Source organism: Cyprinus carpio, chromosome B17, assembly GCF_018340385.1.
Source record: "Cyprinus carpio isolate SPL01 chromosome B17, ASM1834038v1, whole genome shotgun sequence".
Classification (NCBI taxonomy): domain Eukaryota; kingdom Metazoa; phylum Chordata; class Actinopteri; order Cypriniformes; family Cyprinidae; genus Cyprinus; species Cyprinus carpio.
The window spans coordinates 12543786-12564881 of NC_056613.1; the positions used below are offsets into that span (position 1 = coordinate 12543786).

The 21096-nt window shown below is 35.4% G+C and overlaps 2 protein-coding genes across 6 annotated transcripts in view; one reads left to right on the top strand and one right to left on the bottom strand.

Annotated features, from left to right (window-relative positions):
* Positions 1-267: 267 nt before the first annotated feature.
* On the bottom strand, positions 268-4828 carry LOC109107972 (glutamate-rich protein 1). 2 transcript variants are annotated; one of them, XM_042742308.1, is made up of 6 exons: positions 4767-4828; positions 4172-4312; positions 3696-3835; positions 1832-2197; positions 1458-1649; positions 268-570 (listed from the first exon to the last, which is right to left on the bottom strand). In XM_042742308.1, the coding sequence occupies exons 4-6, from the start codon at positions 1995-1997 to the stop codon at positions 491-493; spliced, it is 438 nt and encodes a 145-aa protein (XP_042598242.1). In that variant the 5' UTR covers positions 1998-2197; positions 3696-3835; positions 4172-4312; positions 4767-4828; the 3' UTR covers positions 268-490. The 2 variants fall into 2 exon arrangements, with proteins under 2 accessions (XP_042598242.1, XP_018976702.2); XM_019121157.2 differs by lacking the exon at positions 4767-4828 and adding an exon at positions 4460-4756.
* A 5-nt stretch (positions 4829-4833) lies between these two features.
* The window catches only part of dlgap2a (discs, large (Drosophila) homolog-associated protein 2a), a 120927-nt gene continuing 104664 nt past the window's right edge, over positions 4834-21096 (top strand). For all 4 annotated transcript variants that reach the window (XM_042742317.1, XM_042742310.1, XM_042742311.1 and 1 more), the window contains exons 1-2: positions 4834-4945; positions 13540-13594. In XM_042742317.1, coding sequence (XP_042598251.1) covers positions 4928-4945; positions 13540-13594 — 73 coding nt within the window. In that variant the 5' untranslated portion in view covers positions 4834-4927. The remainder of the gene's footprint in view (positions 4946-13539; positions 13595-21096) is intronic.

Below are 21096 nucleotides of genomic sequence, written 5' to 3' on the forward strand. Positions count from 1 at the left end.
GGGTAAATGATGTTAACGAGCAGTCAAATGTGTAAAAGCTTAAATGTCATGATCCAAACAGGCTGTGAGATCAGCAAGGAGCTGCTGACGTTCTGATGTTAAGATAATTAGCCGCTAAGAGGCTAAACCACAGACTCCTCATAATGAGCTGAGGAAGACCGTTGATCCAGAGTCACGGTCACGGTCAATACTTTAGTGTTTGTCTTGCAGTAATATACTTCTCTGGGAGTGTACTGGTGCCGTGTGAAGAAAGAATGAGTAGCAGAGAATGTGTAAAAAATATATTTTTCGTAAGTAGTTATTAATGTAAAGGCAAGATAAACTAAAGTACATGATTCCAAATAGTCGCTGAAGCTGATTGATCCCGAGTTTCTTGAAATCCTTGACTATAAAACAGCATGACTGAAGATCTCTTTCATAATGAGATATTACAATCAGGGACCTGCTGGTTATTCAGTCATTTTCCTCTCAGGCGCTGAATCTGGGGGTGTCATGTCCTCTGCTGTCTCTGCATGGGCAGAATCTCTGCCAGCCAATACTCAATAAGTGTGCAGACTACTGAAACCTCATCTGTAACACAAGAAGGAGTAAGAAACGATCATGCAGCAAATGGGTGTTTTCTAAAGTTTTTGTTAAGGTTTTATTTACGTATGGTTTCTTATGCCGGAATTTGGTTGATAACTTGTAAAAGAGATTAAAATCACAATGGGACCAAATAACTGCTATATAATAAAAATTGCTTTAGTGAAATGCACCATGGCACCTGTATTTTCATACAAATTTTTGTTATTAGGAAGTCTGAGGGAAACCATGAAACAGAGTAACAGGGTCAATGACCTGCTGGTGGAAATAATGGTGTATGGGTGAAAAAAATGATAAATGGTATGTCCTCCTGTGGTTGTCGTGGAGACAGAGGCTATGTTTAGGAGTCACCATGGACACCTGTGTGGAATGTCCTGAATCTGCTGGGTGCGTGTAGCTCCTCAGGAAAACACTGATCATCTTGTTAAGGTCTTATCTGACTTCACAAACGCACGTACACATACATGCATACATACATTAAAGGTCATGCAAAAACACTACGGACACATTCTTTGTAAATGCAGATTCTGTTAAGTCTATAAAGCCAGTCTCCAATTTAATTGAGTGGTATCTGTTTTTGGATTCCTCACTTCAATACATGAATAAAAGTAGGCTATTATCTTCTTTCAAAATGTTTGACCTCAAACTTTTGAACAATGGTATATCTGTGGGGACTTTAGTTGTAAAAATGAACAGTTAGCATAAAAAAAATATTTTGGCAGTAAGATCAAATAATGAGTACAGACATTTAAAAATGTCAAAAAAATGTGGCTACTATTTCTTTTTTCTTTGAGTTGTATTCTATTGTTTGCAACCATCACTATGAATCAAAAACACATATGCTTGATGTGGGAGGTCCAAACACTCGCACTCACCTGCAGGTAATGTGCTTGTGTGTCTGAATTCTTGTAGCTGTGATTTTAACTGCCCTTCATTCTTCACTAGTACAGCCCTAAGTCCACACAGCCTAGAGATCTCAGCAGGGGGCAGCATCCTGCCTGAGAGACGAGAGAACAGAGCCTCGGCTGCAGTGAGGGAAAGAGAGGGGCCGCTTTCTACACAGGAGCCTGAAGAGAAGAGTAGCATTATATACTTTATTTTATTTCTGTTATATATAAATATATATGAATAAATACATTTATCCAACAAAGATGCATTATATCTATTACATAGTGGCATTAGTGGTAGTGTATATTTATACCCGCAATTAATACAGAAAAAATATATATAATAAATTAAGTGTATATACCAGAGTATTTGAGATCAGAGAGGTAGATCTCCTGTGTGGTACGGAGGAAGTCGAGCACCTCCTCTGAATTCCCATCTCCTCTCTGTGCGTACATGAATTCAACAGCTCTTGCTCGAGGCATCAATCCAAGAGCTTGGACCTTCTCTTTGTGACGTCTTTTCTTCATCTTTCTCTTTCTGTTCTTGCTGAGCTGCTCTGTGCTGACTGAGCTTCCAGTGTCCCCTTCATCACTGGGATGTGCAGCATCTGTCTGGCCCAGTATAGCGCCCTCTGCTGGAGGGGTGGACACTTCCTCTGTGGTATTGGGTAACACTTTTTTCTTTCTTCTCCTTTTCCTCTTCTTATGTAACTCATGGTCATCAGCATCTGAAAAATCCAAAAATGGCTCATTGGTGAGGAGGATTATGGACTTTCTCACAGCATTAGAATTATTACAAAGGGTTTTTAAATCCGACAGGCATCAGGCTCCATTCTCTGGAGAAAGAGGTTTAAAGTGGCTGATTTGCCATGAACAGTTTTAAATAAATTCAGTATAACAACTGAATGGCATCAGTTAAAGCCTCATTACATTTACATTTATGCTCTTGTAGACTCTTTTAAATAAAAATCATCCTACAAGAAACGTGCACATACTATAAGAAGCAATTACCAGAGTGGATAGTACACACACACACACACACACACCTCTTTGCCCTTTCAGTAGTTTTCTGCAGGCTTTTCAAGCTCCTCAGGACTATACAAACACACTGAGATGTGCTGAGCTATTGATTTTTTTTTCATCTGTATTCAGAGACGAGGAACTGACCGCACATCTGAGCAACACACCGCAGGAAGCAAAGATTCAGCTCATCAGCATACAGCTCGTACAATGAGACCGGTTTGTAATAAAGGAGGGACTAGTGAAGCCTCAATAATATGGACAGTATGTGTGTGTGTGTGTGTGTGAGAGAGACAGTTGTGAGCAAAGTTATTGCCGCTCTGCAGGTCTACTGAGGTCTATTCACATCAATAGCAACAAAAAGACAGTAAAAGAAGAAAATATTAAAACATGGACACCAAGCCAAACACTGCATCTGAATTAAAAGACTCGCAATTGTGGGATGAGTAATGTGTAATAACAAATGTCACCTACTATGAAGAAGGTCCTTTATTCGGTCATATTTTGAATGGTATTACAATTAAATTTCATACAGGACAAATGCAAATTTCCAAAGGATGTTACAAAGGATGTTAAACAGACCCTCATTTTGGTAAACTCATCCTGTCCATATCAATACAACAGGAGAAGCAGGAAAGAGTCTCAAATTGCCCAAAATAAAATGTCACAAATGATCAAAACAAATCAAAAATCTCAAATAATCTCAATCTGATTACCTTTTGTTTGTGTGACTTAAATTTACAAATGACTAATTTTGAGTCTTTTTCATAATGAGAAATCCAAACTGTTTTTGACTAAGGTTGTTAATTCTGAGTTTTTATTCTGGGTACAGTGGCTTAATAATATGCTCCACTGAATCAAATGATTTGATCATTTGGATCCACAACAAGAGATGCACAATTAAAAAAAAAAAAAAAAAAAAAAATATTCGCCCAAACTTTAAAAACACAACTGATCAAAATAATTCACAAGTAAAATAAAAAAACAGGATATCAATATAAAACTGCAGAATGTCTAATATTATCTGCAGTGACTAATAATATGTCAGGATTATTTGCAGGCATTGGATCACTTCACCACAATTACTGATATCCATTTCCTGCTGGAGAGTGTGATTAAAAGAGAAATAAAAGGAGGGATGGGAATGTTTCTCATCTAAGAGATAAAGTGTTTTATTCAGATACAAGAGAGTTGTTAATAACCCACCGGCTGGGCTGTCCTCTGAGTCAGTGGGATCTGGATTGGATGGTGTGACCAAATCCTCCTCACTATTAATGAGGTAGCCTCAGGAGGAGGAAGAACAGTGTAGATCTTTTTGCCTTGTACAGCTGTACTCTTCTCATTACCTAAAGAGAGAGAGAAAGAAATAGCAGTCAAATCCCTTTGTCAAAACTTCAGGGGAATACTTTGCCTAAAAAAGAAAATTGGCTGCACTCCTCAGGCCATCCAAGATGTAGATGAGTTTGTTTCCTCTCTAGAACAGATTTGGATTAATCTAGCATCACTTGCTCAACAATGGAAGTGAATGGGTGCCGTCAGAATGAGATTTCAAACAGCTGACAAAAACATCAAATAATCATCAAAACATCAAGTAATCACTGCAGAGGCTCTACTGGTGAGAACGTGATGTAATGTTATGTATCCAAATCTTTTTCATTTTAATTTTCTGGGTGATCTCTGACCTGACTTCTTGGGTGGGATGAACTGAGGTCTTTTTACAGGTGGCACAGGTGCGAGTATGCTCCGGTCCTGGGCAGCAGGTTGCAGCACACTCTGCTCTTGGGCTGCAGGATACAGTCTTTGCAGGACCTTGGACTGGAATACTAATTTCGAACATCGTTTATATATAAGCTTTAGTTTATAGTCAAGCCCCTGATGTCAACAAAAAGCACGTGCAGGGTTAACTTACAAGGATCTGTAACACGTGAGCATTGTAAACATTACATTTTACAGTTTTATTCAGTGCTTACCTTCTTTTCTGACAGACATATCAGCGGCAGAAATGTATAACCTTTTTCCTCAAGAGTATACAAAATTTCACACCATTCTTATAATTACAATGTACTTTTCGAACAGGCGTAAACAGTAATGAATGGTACGACGCAGCTCAAGGTTTCCATCTTTAATTTATGACTATTTTAAACATCTAATATGGATCCAGGATTTAAAATGTAGCGGATATAAGAAAACGAGCAAGAAAATCGCACACATATGCCGTAAACTGCAAGGAAAATCCCTCCGTGCTGCTGCTTAGCGTTGTCATACTTCCGACCTCACCGTGATGGCGGCTGAGCGCGCGGCGTCCTGAACTCCGCCACACATCAACGAGGACCGACACTATAAAAGCTGAAGTGAACACCGCATCTGCTGAGCACATGCACTCTCAAAACTTCGCTGCCATCCTCACCATGTAGCCGCGAGCTCAAGGAAAACCTAGAATGTCAGCGTGGAAGAAGGTACGTTCAGCAAACTGTGCATGCCTGTTTCTTGAAACGTGCGGAAGAAAACTAAAGTCTACTCTACTCTACTGAGCCTGTGTGCAGCGGCGCGCGGGATGCAGAGCTCGGCATTACATCACTCACCTGCCGAGAGAAGGCGTGACACTTTCACCTGCCGTATTTCAAATGGATTCAACCAAAATTCCGAACATTTGCTTTTCTAGGTTTGACAGAAATGCAACTTTTATCTAAGTTTATTTAACAGTGTATTTAACATTCTTGAACATTGATCATGACTTGTAAAGGACTTCTTACCGTCTTTGTTTATAACTGGCTAGTGCAATTTTTAAGACTGCTAATTATCCATTCTTATTATGCATACAAGATTAAATATGTACATTTAAAACAACATTTTGTAGTGTAGACTCATATGCAAACTGTACTGATACAGTTTATAGTCATCCAGTAGGCTATAAGGTTATATCTATCCGGGGGTAAAGGTCATATTCTGAGAATTAATAATTGAAACAATAATTTGTATATAAAATAATTGATCAACTACAAATCTGAAAATTTAGGGGTGACAAATTCCTCATGTTGGACTTGCTCAGTGTTGGGAAAACTATAATTATTACAATTCAAATGCAATTCTTAATTTATCAGAATCAGATGATGTTGGATATTTAACTGTGCATGCAGATTTCCAATATTATTTAATGTAGATTACGTTTGAACTCAAAGTTAATCTTCGAAAACAGTACTTTGAATGTGATCTTTTGCAAATCCCAAAATGTATGTACATTTTTTATAATTTATGATTTATGAGTTATTGGCCATAACATAATTATTCAGTATCAGGACTAACCTATTACAGTCAATCAGTGTTGTAAAGAAACATTCACATTTGTTGAGATGCCATGCAAACCTCAGTCCAGTTGAGAAGTAATGGATGCTGTTTGGTTAACAGTGGAAGGTTGTGGCTGTGTGTATGTGTAGCTTTTGCTGGAAAAGCTTAATGATTCCAAGATTGCTTCCTATCATATACTGCAAATGTGTGTGTGTGTGTGTGTGTGTGTGTGTGTGTGACTGCAAGAGAGCAAATTTGACAAAATATGCATCCATTATCTAAGCTGTTCTCTAAAATGACTCTAAAGATGCCCATTTTAAACATATTACATAAGCCAGCAGCAGATGCAGTACAAAGCTTCCCAGATGCAGCTGTCTGTCAATGTAAGTGCAGGGTGCAGCATTCATTTGCAGTTTCAAACACTGGCTCTACAGAAATAACTCAGACTGGCAGATTCAGCCTTCTCTGTATCTTGCACTTATGCTGATAGACAGCACGTACACCTGGGCATCTGAAGAATTCTGTGGTCCATGCCGAGAGTTTATTAAAGCTTCTTATACTATAGCAGCCTTGCCTGTAAATATCTTTAAACATTTGTTTATTCAGTTCAGTGACTTGACTTCAAATTGGTTTAACACAGGTGTGAAATTCTGTTCTAGTTACTTGGGATGCAATCAGTGATGAGCCAATATTAGCATTTGTTCAGTTATTGTTGACCATTTCACCATTATTTAGTATTAGCAATTTCAGCATTGTAATTAGAGTTTAATGTTGGTTTAATTGGTCAGTTGCAATTTCTGCAGTCAGTTTTTTTTCTGTTTTAATTAGCTCTAAACTGCATATCTGACCAAACATTAATAGTCCATTCCTACTACAGGCTATGATGTGGTTCATAATGCAGGTTCCTCTATTGTTCTTTCCCTAGTTGTCTTGGAAGTGAAGCCTTTTGAATAAAACACTCTATGGGATTGCCTTTATTTTTAGCTCATATCTGGAACCATAACACATTATGACAGGAGAACTCATGGACATAGAGGCGCAAGATGCTTTTCGTGTTTCGCATGTGTGCTTGTGTCATCAGTTTGAATGGCAGCTAGTGTTTCTGTGTGTGTGTGTGTCTGTAAGCTTTGTGTAGTTGCTTCTCCCATTCATTATGCAGGCATGTGTTAGTGCTTCTGTGGAAGCTTTGTTGCCCGGCAAGATAAGTTGGAAATAGAAAGGATGACATGAAAATGAACAACTGAACAAATGAATTAATTAATGAGGCAATGTCAGTGGGTTGCTTAAATGTCTTCATCCACAAACCCTCACTTAATGTATATAACCCTCATTTTTGGGGCCTCAGAGATCACAAAATTGTTATCTTGAAAAAAATGCTTAAAGTAACATTGAAATATCAGATTAACATTACTGGAATGGAATGTGCAATATATTGGTTAGTGGTTGATATTAGAGAATTTTTTGTATTTATTTGCATCAGTCGATACAGAAAACAAATATTGTTCATGCTCACTTCCTCTATTTTTATGTTTAGATTATTTCGTGCATCAACTAACACTGACTTAAAATTAACCTTTAAATATTCTAATAATTTAAAAACCTAAAAATGTAATTGTTAAATTGTAATCTTTCGCATATCTCAGAATGAATATCCATTTTATTTATTTATTTGCACAGTATAGTATAAACATTTTTGCTGGCCATTTATCATTTTTCGACCATAATATAAAAAAATTGGGTTATTGATATGGCCTAGAATAGAAATACCAGTGCTTTTTCATTAATTTAAATAAAATATTTTTAAATGAATCTGTAAATAAAACTTAAAAAACTTGGCCTTGGTAACTATCTGAAATAAAATAATTTTAACTAAAAATGACATTAAATCTAAATAGAATCTCATAAAAATGACGAGAGCACAGAATAAGTAAAATAAACTAAAAAGAAAATTGAAAAGGCTAATTAATAAGTATAGAAATAATACTAAAAATAACACTGCTGCCTGCTGGGTTTTAAGTAGGTTAGAGATAGACTTCTTAAAATAATATGAAGGGAAAACAGGTTAATTTCAAAATTAGTATTATTATTTTTACATTTACATCATTGGAGTCTGATACAAAAAAAAAAAAAGTAAATTCAAGGTAAAAACTTCTCACCCTTTCTGTGGTTTCTGACCTGATCATCTCTGACTGTAGGTTAATCTTGCTGTATTTTTTTTGCCACAGCACAAAAAACACCACAATAAAACACTCTAACTAGTACCTCCTCCTTCCACAACCACACTGGGAATTAACACTGGGAATTAAGAGGTTCCTAAAAAAGCGTGAGCTCTGGAAGCCTAAGATGCACGCACAGAGCAACCCCCGAGTGTTTTTTCTTTTTCCTTGATTGTGACGGTTGGAACTATTTAGTAATTTAGAGAGCTGCGATTAGACACACTGATTATATACACACTGATTAAGCACACCGTGAGTGTACACACACTGATTACACAGAGATTTCACACACACTCTATCATGAGCCAGCTGCTGTCCTGTGGAAAGAGGGTCAGCTAGGGCAATGATTATTGTACAGACGGATTCTCCATCACACAATATATTTCATATAGTATAAAAAGAATCACTGAAAAATCATTAGAAAAGAACTTGCGTTCTTTTATCTCCATATTAGTGAAACTCACTCTTAAAGTCCAAAATAGAAAATTTCTGACTGACTTGCACTCATGCATGTTTCTAATGAAATCTGTTGACTGTCTCAAGTGGTTAGATGAGTTTTAATTGGCTTTTTTATTTGTATTTGCTGGGTGAGCTCCTATGCGTTATCTGAGATGAGAGGGAAGCCCTTGGGTTTATGAGTCCGCTTTCTTTCTTTTTTTGTACTCTTCTCACTTTATCCTCGTCACAAGCGACTAAGCAGAACATTGAACGTGACAGTGCACTTTAGTTTGGGCAGAAAAATGAGCTCTGGGTTGCCAGCTCCTCTGTGTCAGTTCTACTGCACCAGGAGCTTAGGGAGCGCGGAGGTTCATTAACTCTAAAGAAAACAGTCAATTTCATTTTGTGCCGTGTGATGCCAGTGCAGGTACCCGCACGACACCAAGCTCATTTCTTTATTACTTGGCTGTTTCTGTGAGAGCTTGGGTTGCTGTGTTTATGAAGTTAGTTAAAGATTTTCAAACTTAAAAAGATTCTCCATCTCAAACATTTTCAGATCTGATGTACAGTGGGAATGCAATAGCAAATCTCACAGTTTTTATCTGAGGTGTTGAAATCAGGTTTATTTAAGGAACTGATGCATCAGACTGGTGAGAATTTTCAGTGTATTTGCAATATATTTAATAGTTTTGTTCTCCAACTTGAACCTTTCAATTTTCATATTCTTTTACACCAATTTCTTTCTCAAACCTCACGTTGTGATTCAGTGTTATGCATAAAATTAACACTGTAAAATGTTCTGTTAATCATTATAAAGTGCATGATATTCTATGCTGCTGTTAATCTATTCATCAAAGAATCCTGAAAAAAGTATTACCATTTTCACAAAAATATTAAGCAGATATTAATATTATAATATAACACTGTTTTTAACATTGATAATAATAAGTAATTTTACAACATCAGCATATTAGAATGATTTATAAAGGATCATGTGACACTGAATACTGCAGTAATGGCTGCTGTAAATTAAGCTTTGCCATCACATGAATAAATAACTTTCTAAAATATATTTAAATACAAAACAGTCATTTTAAATTGTAATTTAAAGGGCTCAGATGCAAAAGCCTTTAAGTGCTGTTTGAAAATTTCTTCTAAAATGAACAATTTTATCAGGCTCCTATGTGTAGGTTCAGTAACCTACATAAACATAAACATAGGAGCCTGAGAAAAATACTAATTTTAGAAGAAAATTTTAGATGGCACTTAGAGGCTTTTGCATCTGAACTCTTCATTTGTCTATTTGTTGATCAAATGAATTCAGCCTCGGTGAGCACGAGAGGCTTCTTTTAAAAACATAAAAGATCTGATACCAAACTTTTGAATAATTGAAAATAAAAAATTTAGAATGGTTATAAATAAACAGAACAGTAAAACATGTTTTTGAAGGAGTAACTCAGTCAGCAGAATTGAGCAGATCTGCTTTAGAGTCTTTCCTCTTTAAATGTGAACCAGTGCAAGGCCGTGTTGGTCAACATCAGCAGGACTCCTGTGTGTCCTTGTGCACAAACTGGTCAGCAGTTTCTCTCTGATTGGCTGTTTTGAGTTTGATTTGACTTTTGAGCTTTAGTTCGGGATGCAGTGTGTGATGATGTCTGTTCGGTGCAGGGGAACCTTGGAATTGCTCTTGCGTGAAATTTCTCTCTCTCTCCTTCCTTACCTCTTGATTTCAATTTCAGTTCTCTCTCTCTCTCACTCTCTGATGGCTCATCTGAATTGTAAGCGCAGGTTCCACACTTTGATTAGCATTCTGAGGATGTAGTCTTGAGGATGCAGACTTTGGACAGAGAGCTACAGTACAGCTCTAAAATTAAGTCTTGAGCAAATACTGAACTCATTCGAGTGCACCTGAGATTCTGTTTCAATGCATTTAAGAGTGACATGGTTTTATTGCACTATATAATTAGTCTACACTAATGACATAATTCAAATCACCTTTTTTATAAAGCATTTTAAAGCATTTCAAGGGAGATTTACAGTGTTAAACAGGAAAATTATGAATTAGTGATACAAACATAATTCAGTTCTGCTTTAAAGCAGCTCTAAAATGATTATTTCATTTATGTTTTTAGTCTTAAGTAAATGTCTGGATTATTTTATCTAATAAACCTAATTTAGTTGCTAGTTAGTTGGTAGACCTTGTGAAAATGATTTGCATTGATCGTAACAGATTAAAACACATTGGGCATTCTGACCTTTAAAATCAGGATCATTGTTCCTTGTAACTTTTTTTTTTTTAAACACATTGTTATTTTTACTATTAATTTAACTTAATATGTTATTGAATCTAAAGCTGTACTTTTGCTTTTTAAAACATGGTAAAAGTTCTGATTAAAAAAAACTTAGACCTTGCCTTTTTTTCATACCTCTACACTGTGTCCTGCAATTTTTTAAATGCAAACACACATTGTATATGTAATGGCCCCTTAAGGCCCATTCACACCAAAGACAAAAACCAAAAAACAATGATCATATGAAGTTTTAATAATTGTTCTAATTCTGTGAGAATAAGGAAAACTCCCAACCACAACAATAATGACACAGAGGAACTTGATGGAATCACTCTCAGAACGTTTTTTTCCAGCTGATGAATGATAAAACCATTGACAGCCAACCAAAATCCACATGACTTTAAAGTGCTTGAGCATTTAAAGGAACAGGCGACAAAACCGTAGCGTGGGCTTATTATAGTCTGTTGAAATGGATACTAAAGGCCTGGTCCTTCACACCAAGAAAGATAACTATAAAGATAATAACTACAACAGTAACTACATTTTTATCCAACGTCCTTGCACAATAACATTCAGTTTATTGTAAGTGCATGCTGCAGTCATTTTGTCTGCCACTTTAAATGCTTAACCTCTTTCTTGATATGCTGTAAATTTTTTGAATATTGATCTGAAAGTCATTTAAACAAATTGTTCATTATCAGTATAGCTGTGGTATGGACTTGCCATTCTTACAGAATTAGAATGATTATTAACTTTATCAGCATAGTTATCTTTATAGTTATCGTTCTTTGTGTGAATGGTCCTTTACAATCAATGTGAAGAGTTTTTTTTTTACATTTTTTTTTTTAGAATATCTCAACTAAGAAAGTCTCAACCGTGGTTTATGTTTAAGATTCAACTTAGTAAATTTAGTAAACTTAGTACATTTATTTACTCAGTAAGTTTACGGAGTAAATTCAGCCATCCTCACTCCTGACTTCAGGATGCGTAAATACTGTGTTTGTTGCAACTCATGCAGCCAAATGCTAATATGAATTGTTTAGACTCTGTTCTAATCAGATTCCTCATTTAGCTTATTTCATAAATGTTAATCTGTTTTTTTGTAAGCTTCCTCCAGTGAGCTAAATACATTCATGGAAGAGGGAAACCATTTATTTTGGGAATGAGGGATTGTGACACATTCTTCCCTTTTCTTTCATCTACATTGCACACACTTAATTTCACTCTCTTTCTCTCTCTTTCCATCACTCTCTATCTCTCTCACACTAAACCCAATAGTCCTCTGTCTACTTTATTTTATCTCTGCCAACACACAAGTGATAATTTTCCAGCTGATTGGTTAATAACTCCTGCTTTTGTGTGCTGTGTAGAGCCTCTGCGCACCTGAATCCTCCAGTTTGAATCATCAGATGCTCAGCATGACCAAAGACTATTCTATTCTATTCTATTCTATTCTATTCTATTCTATTCTATTCTATTCTATTCTATTCTATTCTATTCTATTCTGTGTTAAATGATAATAATAAATAATTTAATGTTAACATTCTCTAGTTGTCTACATGCTTTTGTTGGTTTTGTTAAAATTGTGAGAATGACTTGTGATAGTTTTGGAGACATCAGTAAGACTGGGTGGAAAATTATAATCAGTTCATCAGTAATGTTTTCCACTTCATGCTGTAAGCTGTATTGTGAAAATGCTGCACTGATACCCTCTCTCCTGAGAAGTGTAGTACCGATACCACCCGGCCACTAGATGGCAGTGACATTCTAATATGCTTTAGGAGGGTAAATTTGTTCTGCTTGACTGCAGATGTGAAATGCAGTTAAATGGAGATTGATTAATGGCTTTATATGTTCAATTCAGCATAACTGTAAAATATGAGCAATGCAAAAGGCTCAGAGTGTGAAGGATAGCACATAAAATCTCATCTTCAGAACTTTTCAAAGTCGTATACTGTTTCTGTTTAGAGAGCAAAATTTTGACTTTAAATGCAGACCTTGAGCCAAAAACCCATCGCCAAAGGGTCCTGTCCGAACTGTTGCTATAAAACTAGAAGCACACAATTCCCTGGAATATCATTATATGCTTAAACATTAAGATTTGTACTCACGGAAATTACTAAAGTAGTCAAACCTGTTCATTAGAAGGAGGTGTCCCAATACTTTTGCCAATATAGTGTATATCAGCAACCAAAATCAAATGATGTTATTTGCTTTATATTGATACTTTCATACTTCATCTGCATATGATTATTACATAGCACACTGTTACTTGAGTACTATTTTAAGGTGGCCTTGAGGACATGCAATTACCATGTGAACTTCCAGAAACATATAAGTCGGAGAGAAGACTGGATTTATGAAGGAATTATGGAACAAAGGCATGGTCGAGTTATATCTGATTCAGCATGAATGAGAGATTTATCCCTGTACTCAACTATAATGCACACTTTCCTGATCTCATGTACGTGCCGATGGTGTCGGATTTGAGCATTTTGTGTGAAGAGAAGTCTCTGTTTTCTTTCAGTGAACAAATTTGTGCTCTAATCTCCTGTTTTGGCTTCTTTCTCTGCTAACACCCATGTAAAGAGATTCTCAGTATAAAATTATTCACCCACACAGCCATTCCTGCCTCGTTCATACACACAGCAGGGAAACCTGGGGGCCACTTAACGCTTTCTAAACCTGACAGCCCCTGCCTGTAATTAATGGCTGTTTAGACTGCATGTGCATTCATGCATGCTTGTTCTCATTTCTTTTTTATTTCTATGTTTTTCTTTCTCCTCCCCTGATGCCTCTATCTTTCTCCCTACCTGACAGGTGCTGCTGAGCATAGTGCAACAACGCTGCTGTATCCTCCCAGACAGGAACACAGGTAAAACCACACACCTGTCATTCAAATGCAACAGTGTGTTTAGGTGTGGAGCCCGAGCCTTTTCGTTTTTTTAAATGGTGTGTCTACAGGAACAGATGCTGATCTGAGTTTGTGTGTGTTAGACGGGCCTGTATACATTGTTTTAGGTCTAACGTGATTGATTGAGCAGGTAGATTTACTGAGGTACTTGCTGTGCATCTATCATCGGTCTTCTGATGTAGATCCAGCTTCACTTAGGGCTCAAAATAGAACAAAATATTTCTTTTGGGATTAATAATCAACATTTGGAGCAAATCCTGGAAAACAAATATTGATTTTCAATAAAGGTTTACTGTAGGGAAAGGACGGATTTGATGACTGAGTGTGTTTGGATTGTACCTGAGCTTCTTGCACTTACAGTTTCCTCCATTTAATGGTAACCAATTACACTCATTTTAGATAATTAAGCCCAGCATTTGTGAATGTACTTGGCAGCACAGCGGATGAACTAGAGGACTTTAAAAGCTAAAATGGAATGCATTTGCTTACTTTACACTGTTACAATCTCTTTATCTTGGTGTTTTTAGTGAAGCAAAAACAGTGATGCAATTTGCATACTCTTTTAATGAACAAAGAAAAAACTATAAATTTTCTTTTACATTTTTATTTTTTTTCTCTTCTTTTTTATGGAATCCTGCCTCCGCCAAATAAAAGTATAAATTAAGATTTTACATTATAAATTCATCTATCTATCTATCTATCTATATAAAATGTTATTGCAACTTTTTATCTCAATTCAGATTTTTTTCAGAGTTTATATCTTACAATTTTGGGTTTATATCTCACAATTCTTTTTATCTCAGAATTGCAAGATATAAACTCAAAATTACAAATCATAAACCCACAATTCTAAGAAAAAAGTCAGAAACGTGAGATATACACTCAGGCTTTTGACTTTTTTCTCCCAAAAGGGTGATATTTAAGTTGAATGTTTTTTATGTTAATTTTTAATGTTTATGTATGTTTTACATCTATAGTGTTTATAAGTTGCATGAATAAATATATGTTATTAATATTTATTTGTATATAAAATACATGTATATAACAAAAATAATAGTATAATAGTATGTCTATAACATATTGATGAAAATATGCTAAAACACACACAAACACATTTGTATAAGTACGTATGTTTGTATAAATGTATGTATGTAAAGTATATGAAAATCTGAATTCCCAGTTGCTCCACAAGCATTCTTAAATGCAATGGAAATGAAGAAAATGAAGAAAATCATCAGGCCAGCACTTAGATTAAACTCTGAGGATCACAATCTCCTACTCTAATACAGTCATGACAAGGACACGAGATACATTAAAACAGCTTCATCATAATCCACATTGCAGATGATCACATTACCATCGTTATTCTCGTAAAGACTGTACAAACGTTCTTTTGCTCATTACACATTCCTGTATTGTGTGTGCAGATGACTATGACAGCAAGGGCATTTGTCAAAACAAAGCCTGATAAACAAGCATGCATAATTTTTTACATAATATGCCAAGTGGATTTCTCTGCTCTTTCTCTTTCACAACCTCTAAATTGGCAGAATGAGTTTACAGACTGACCCAGAGGTGCGTGTTTTAATTAGATAATTGAAGAAGAGGATGCCAGGTGCTGTATTGATTAAAAAAAATGTTTCATGACAGTAGAACATCAGTTTTGCATTATAAGAGTCTTTGAAATGCAGAAATTACTGACTGTTCTCCATCCATTGGGCATTTGTATTAAACCGTGGTGCCAAGTTTGGAAGCTGGTAGTTTTTATTCCCAGAGTCTGAATGAATTGGTAGTATTTGCACCAGTGCTGTGACCATGGTTTCATCCTGTTTCTATGGAGACAATGCAGATCATGTCAGTATAGGTTCACTAAGAACGCCTACCATCGTTTTATATCCATCTGAAAGCCATTTCACCTAACGCATCTAAGGCATTCACAGGCATCGGCCGATTTACATTTTAAATTGCAGGATTGGCCTTTGCTTCGGAGCTGAGCTGAAACTCCAGATATTGAAGGTGGCCACCACAGAACTTCCCCTCATTATGCAAATTGGTGTCACTGATTTTCCTCTCTCTCAGCTTTGTATAGACCTGTTGTAAGGCAGAAAGCAGCATCTGTGAGTACAAAGACACTGGCTGCTCTCCGTCTCTGCGATATGAAGCGAGAGGCAGATGTTTGGCTATATGTAGCAGCTTTTGATGACAAGAAAACACTTGCTTCTGGCAATGAGCTAACAATTCAGAAATAACACTAATTCAAGACTCAGTGAGTAAGATTGAGTTATAAATGTGATGTAAAGCTTTTGAGAGTGAAGAAAAAATGGAGCACGGAAAGGTTTTTTCCTCTGAGCGTGACAGTTAACAACAACCACCCACACGGCTCTTCTGGTTCTGCAACAGCGGCGGATGGTTTTGATAGTCAGCTACAGTATCATGTCATGAGGAGTGACACATAAACACTTTACACCAGTGGTGTGTGATGGACTTCTGAATTGAAGAGGCAAAGCCCTCTTTTTTTCAGTGTAAATTCAAATTTTAGTTCCATTGATGTTAACATAATTTTTGTGTTAAAATCTTATGGCGCACCATTTACCTGACACTTTCAACAAGTACCCAGTACCAGAATATTTTTGTGTGTTTGCATTTACATACTGTACTATTATTTAAAATCAATTCACATTAACTTCTCATATAGTTTATTCTATTTCTTTTAAATTATGTACAATTAAATACATGTAGCTTTTAAATATTATAGCTTTTATTTTTTATAAGTATTATTAAATGCATATAGTATTTAATCAAAAATATTTTGACGCGCTATTTCCAAGCATAGATTTAATTTATTACCAATAATTTTTGTTCACCTATAATTATTGAGAGTCATTATCCCTTTGGATCGTAGCTCTTTTATAATCCCCAATAAACACTAGAGGTAAAATGAAGGTTATACACATCAGGGTTATTTTGCTATCATGGCAATGCTATTAAAGTTTTATTAATATTTTGAATTAGTTTATATTTTGATGTTTTCAGTTTTTCTGTTTGATTTTTTTTTGTATGTCTATACAAAATGATAATTGCTGCTAGTGTAAGTAAATTGTAAGTTTATATATATATATATATTATTTCAGTTAAAGTTTATTTTATAAGCAACAAGACTTTTTTATTGTTTTAGTTTTAGTTAACTATAATAACCCTTTATGACCTTTAACTTTAAAGTTAAGCTCAATTGAGCAATTAAAAAATAATTTATAGACTACTCTGTCTCATGTTTTATTTAGCAACAGAAGCTCTTCAATAACAATTATTTTATTGGTTCTTGTGAATGACTTTCTTATAAATGCTAATGTTTTGATTAGTCTGCAGAAGTGCAAAGTTTTTTGGAATTGCTGATGTTCCACAAAACTTTTCATGTGGCCCTGCTTTGCATTCTTAGAAGAGCGTTTGAATCGATTTTTCAGCCCCTATAGGGATTGTGTGCACTCTCTCTCTTTCTTTCTTTCTGTCTGGTATAAAGATTGCAGTCGACAGAGAAAACCCTCCTCTTGCTCCCTGTCCCCTCTCTGTCGTGGCTATTCAGATTTTAGGACATCAGTATGGAGTGTTAGTGTTTCATCAGTATGTAGTGGGAGTCCTGTAGGCTAATGAAAAATCTGTCCTGTATATAATGACCAAGGTCATTTTTTATTTTTTTTGGTTTCCAGAAAATGCACTCTTGAAATGCATCCAAAGTACAGCTAAACAATAAAACTGAATGTGTTTATGGCGATCTTCCTAGCTTTAAAAATGAAGCAACATTGTGTAAAGTTTGATGATTTTTTACATTAATTTTACACACCATTACACAAATTTCAATAACTTTTTCATATTTTGTGAAAATATATGTTGGAGGTTTCTTTTTGGTACTATGGTTTAATAAATAAATATTTTGAAATCTTTTTTGCAAAAAAAAAAAAAAAAAAAAAAAAAATGCTGTAAATTTACAGCTAAATACAGTAGGCCTATTTTAGTTTAAAAATTCCCAACATCTAAACCTAACATTGTAAAATGTAATTCTACATTTAATATGAATGTGTTTGTACTTCTCTGTACAGGTTTGTGTCTTAGTTGTCTAAACGTGAGCTGCAGTGCCTGATTTACTGATTTACAGGAAGTAAACTTGTACATTTTAAATGTATATGTGATCAAATTTTGTTTTGTCAATTGTCAGTTGTAGCAGATGGCCTCAAGAATTGATTCAGAGTATTGTTCAGTGTATGAAATGATCAGCCAACTTACAGAAGCTGGTCTGAGTGCCTTCTGAGAAAGAGTAAATAAAATGAAAGGAGAGGGGGAAAGAAAAGAGTGAAGGGTAAGAAGAGGTGCATTGCCTGCAGAGTGGTTGATTCCTCTGATTTGATGGGAGGATGAGAGTATTATATTTAGGTGAAGAGGTGAAGAGAGAATGGTGTGCATGAAGTGACACTCACCATATGCAGTGAGTGGCCAGTGCTCAGGAAATGAAAGCAAACAACACTGTGTGTGTGTGTGTGTTTGAGTGATTGTGCACGTAACCTCTTTTCTGCACCCTTATCTTCTTTTTTTATTTCATCACACACTTTTCCTCTTTGTGATTGCCTATTTAACTTGCTTGGCTCTAGATTGCAGAATCTTGCCGAATTTTGTCTTTTGTCTTTAGAACAGTTTGTGCAAAAATGAAATTTCATCACTTACTGACCCTCATATAATTCCTTCCCAACTCAAAATGACTTCTTTTTTTATCCTGCGAAGCACAAAAGAAGATATTTAGAAGATTTTTTAAGCTGCTTTTTTTCCATTCTGAAACTTGTCGGCGACTTTCCCTATTCATTCCTTTTGTGATTGGAAAACGAGTCATATTTTTGATTTTCAGGGAAACTACTGCTTTAAATGTTAAGCTTGCTGTCCATGTGTCATCTTCTTGTAAATGAAATCAATGCATAATATACATATGCAAAGAGGGGATGTGGGTGGCACCACTCACCTACACAGTGAAGATAGGTGAGAGGAGGATGAATTCACTGTGATGCACAGGAAATTAGATAGCGGAGAGCCGGACATGGTTCGATTGTGTGTTTGACCTGTCTGAGTCAGTGCTCTGACCTTATCTGACCTTGAACAGCATGATGAGAGAGCACAGGACCCCATCACACAGCTCATCAACACTGCTGACCCCTGAGAGCTGCTCACTGACGAGACGGGAACTACCGTCATTGTGCTTGTTTGCTAATATATCAAAAATGATCACAGATTATTTGTTGGTTGGACATGTAAATAGAGGAACAATGGGACAGTCTGGAAGGTTTAGGGATTGCAGTGAGAAGTTAGATGAATCAGCATCTATTCATGGCACTTAAAGGGCACAATAGTAAAGATAACCAGGGGCCATTTTTATTTTCTGTTTTTGAAAAAGTTTCTTATGCTCACCTAGGCTGCATTTAAAAAACATAAAAATAAATACAGTAAAAATAATATTGTTGAAAATGGTTGTGCTGTTAATTATTTTTGTGGAAACCATGATACATTGTCTCTGTATTCCTTCTTTGATGAACAGAAAGATAAAAATAATTGAATTGAAATCACAGAAATCTTTTGTAACATTACAAAGTTCTGGCATGAAACTCTAGATGGCACAGTCTGGTAGGTCTAACACAATCTGACATAATGACATTATTATCACATGGCACAGCTGATTGGTTCTCTCCAGTATTCGTAGCCAATAAGCTTGCTGCTCAACATTCAAATATATTACTAATGCTTGCTGTAGCAGTTGCAGCGTGCTTCAGAAACCCTCCACCTTCCCCAGCTCCACCTGTATAGATCTGATACAGGGTGATTCATGCTATATGTGGGTTATTTCATATATGTTATATGTGCAGCAGCAGTATTTCTTACATATATATTGGCAGTAGCAAGTCTCTGTATTTGCTCTGCCACAGCAACAACAGCAGTGTAGCAGATCTATTTTGCAAAGACCAAACGCATTAACATTGTCATGTACATTTCCATACCAATCCCTCCGAGATTTGTCATGACAGACATGTCTTTACTATAATTTTTGATCAGTTGAATGTGTCCTTGCTGAATAAGAGTATTCATAAAAAAAAGGTATACTGACCCAAAACTTTGGATGTCAAAATTCCTTGAATGATTCGTCATAATCTTGAAATTTGTCTAAGAATTTGTAGTCATCGAGTTATTTGCAGCTATGATTGCTTAAAATTTAATTGTTGCAGTGTTTTATATTTTATATGAATAATATAGGGAAATGCTATTAATAATGTTTTAATATTATTTATTTATTGTTGTAAAATAGATATAAAATAGTTGTGTGTGTGTGTGTGTTGTAGCCAGTTAGAATAGAGAAAGTAAAAGTAACTCAAAATCTGAATAGCTGCAGAAGAAATCATTTTGTTCAGTCTTGCACAGTTGAGAGTTTAATAAAAACTGTCTGTATCATTTATAAACATCCTGCATCTCTGCCCTTTCTCTACTTTGATCATTCTAAAAAAGAATTGAAAAAAATATTGCTGTAATTATTTGTTGAAAATAATTTTTGAAAGTGTATCCACCCATCTCTTATTTTCTGTATTCCTTCTTCCCGTGAGCCTGTAGAGCAGACAGTCATGAAGACAGATGGCTGTTATTAGAGAGTGTAAGGCCTGGAGAGTGCTGGATTTCACTTCAGTCACTGCCGGCCACAGACCCCAAACTCATTAGAAAATAGAATGGTGTGATTTTGCTCACACCTGCTTCAGCTGTGGCCAAAATTCGAGCAGATGCACACACGTTTGTGGAGGATTTCATAAAGAGACACACACACCTACGCACAAAAACAAACACATATAACTGCTTTTATTCTTACTATACAATGAACATCTGTTTGATTATGACTTGCCTTCTTTCTTTTAGAATTAAGATATTTTTTCTTTATAAAGAAACCAGAGCTGTTCTGGAAAAAAAAAAATTAAAATTTCTATTAATTAAAGAATCCTGAAAAATATTTTATCCGTTTAAAAATATTAAGCAGCTTAATTAATTTCAACATTGATAATAACAAGAAAAAGCATTAAATTAGCATATGAGAATCAGTTCTGAAGGATCATGTGACATTGGAGATTGGAGTAATGGCTGCTGAAAATTTAGCATTGCCATAACATTACATTTTAAAATAGATTAAAATAGAAGATAGTTGTATTAAATTGTAATAACATTTCACAGTATTTCTTCTTTTACACTAATTTTGAAAAAATAAAAACATCCAAAAATAGAGACTTCAAAAAGAAAAAAAATAAAAACATTTAAAAATCGTACAAACAAAACATTGATGATGTGATGTTTCAATACCAGTTAAAAGTTAGGGGTTAGTACTGTAGGATCCTTAAATTTTATTTAAAAATCTATCCAACCCAAAAAATAGAAAAATAAATAAATAAAAAACTTCA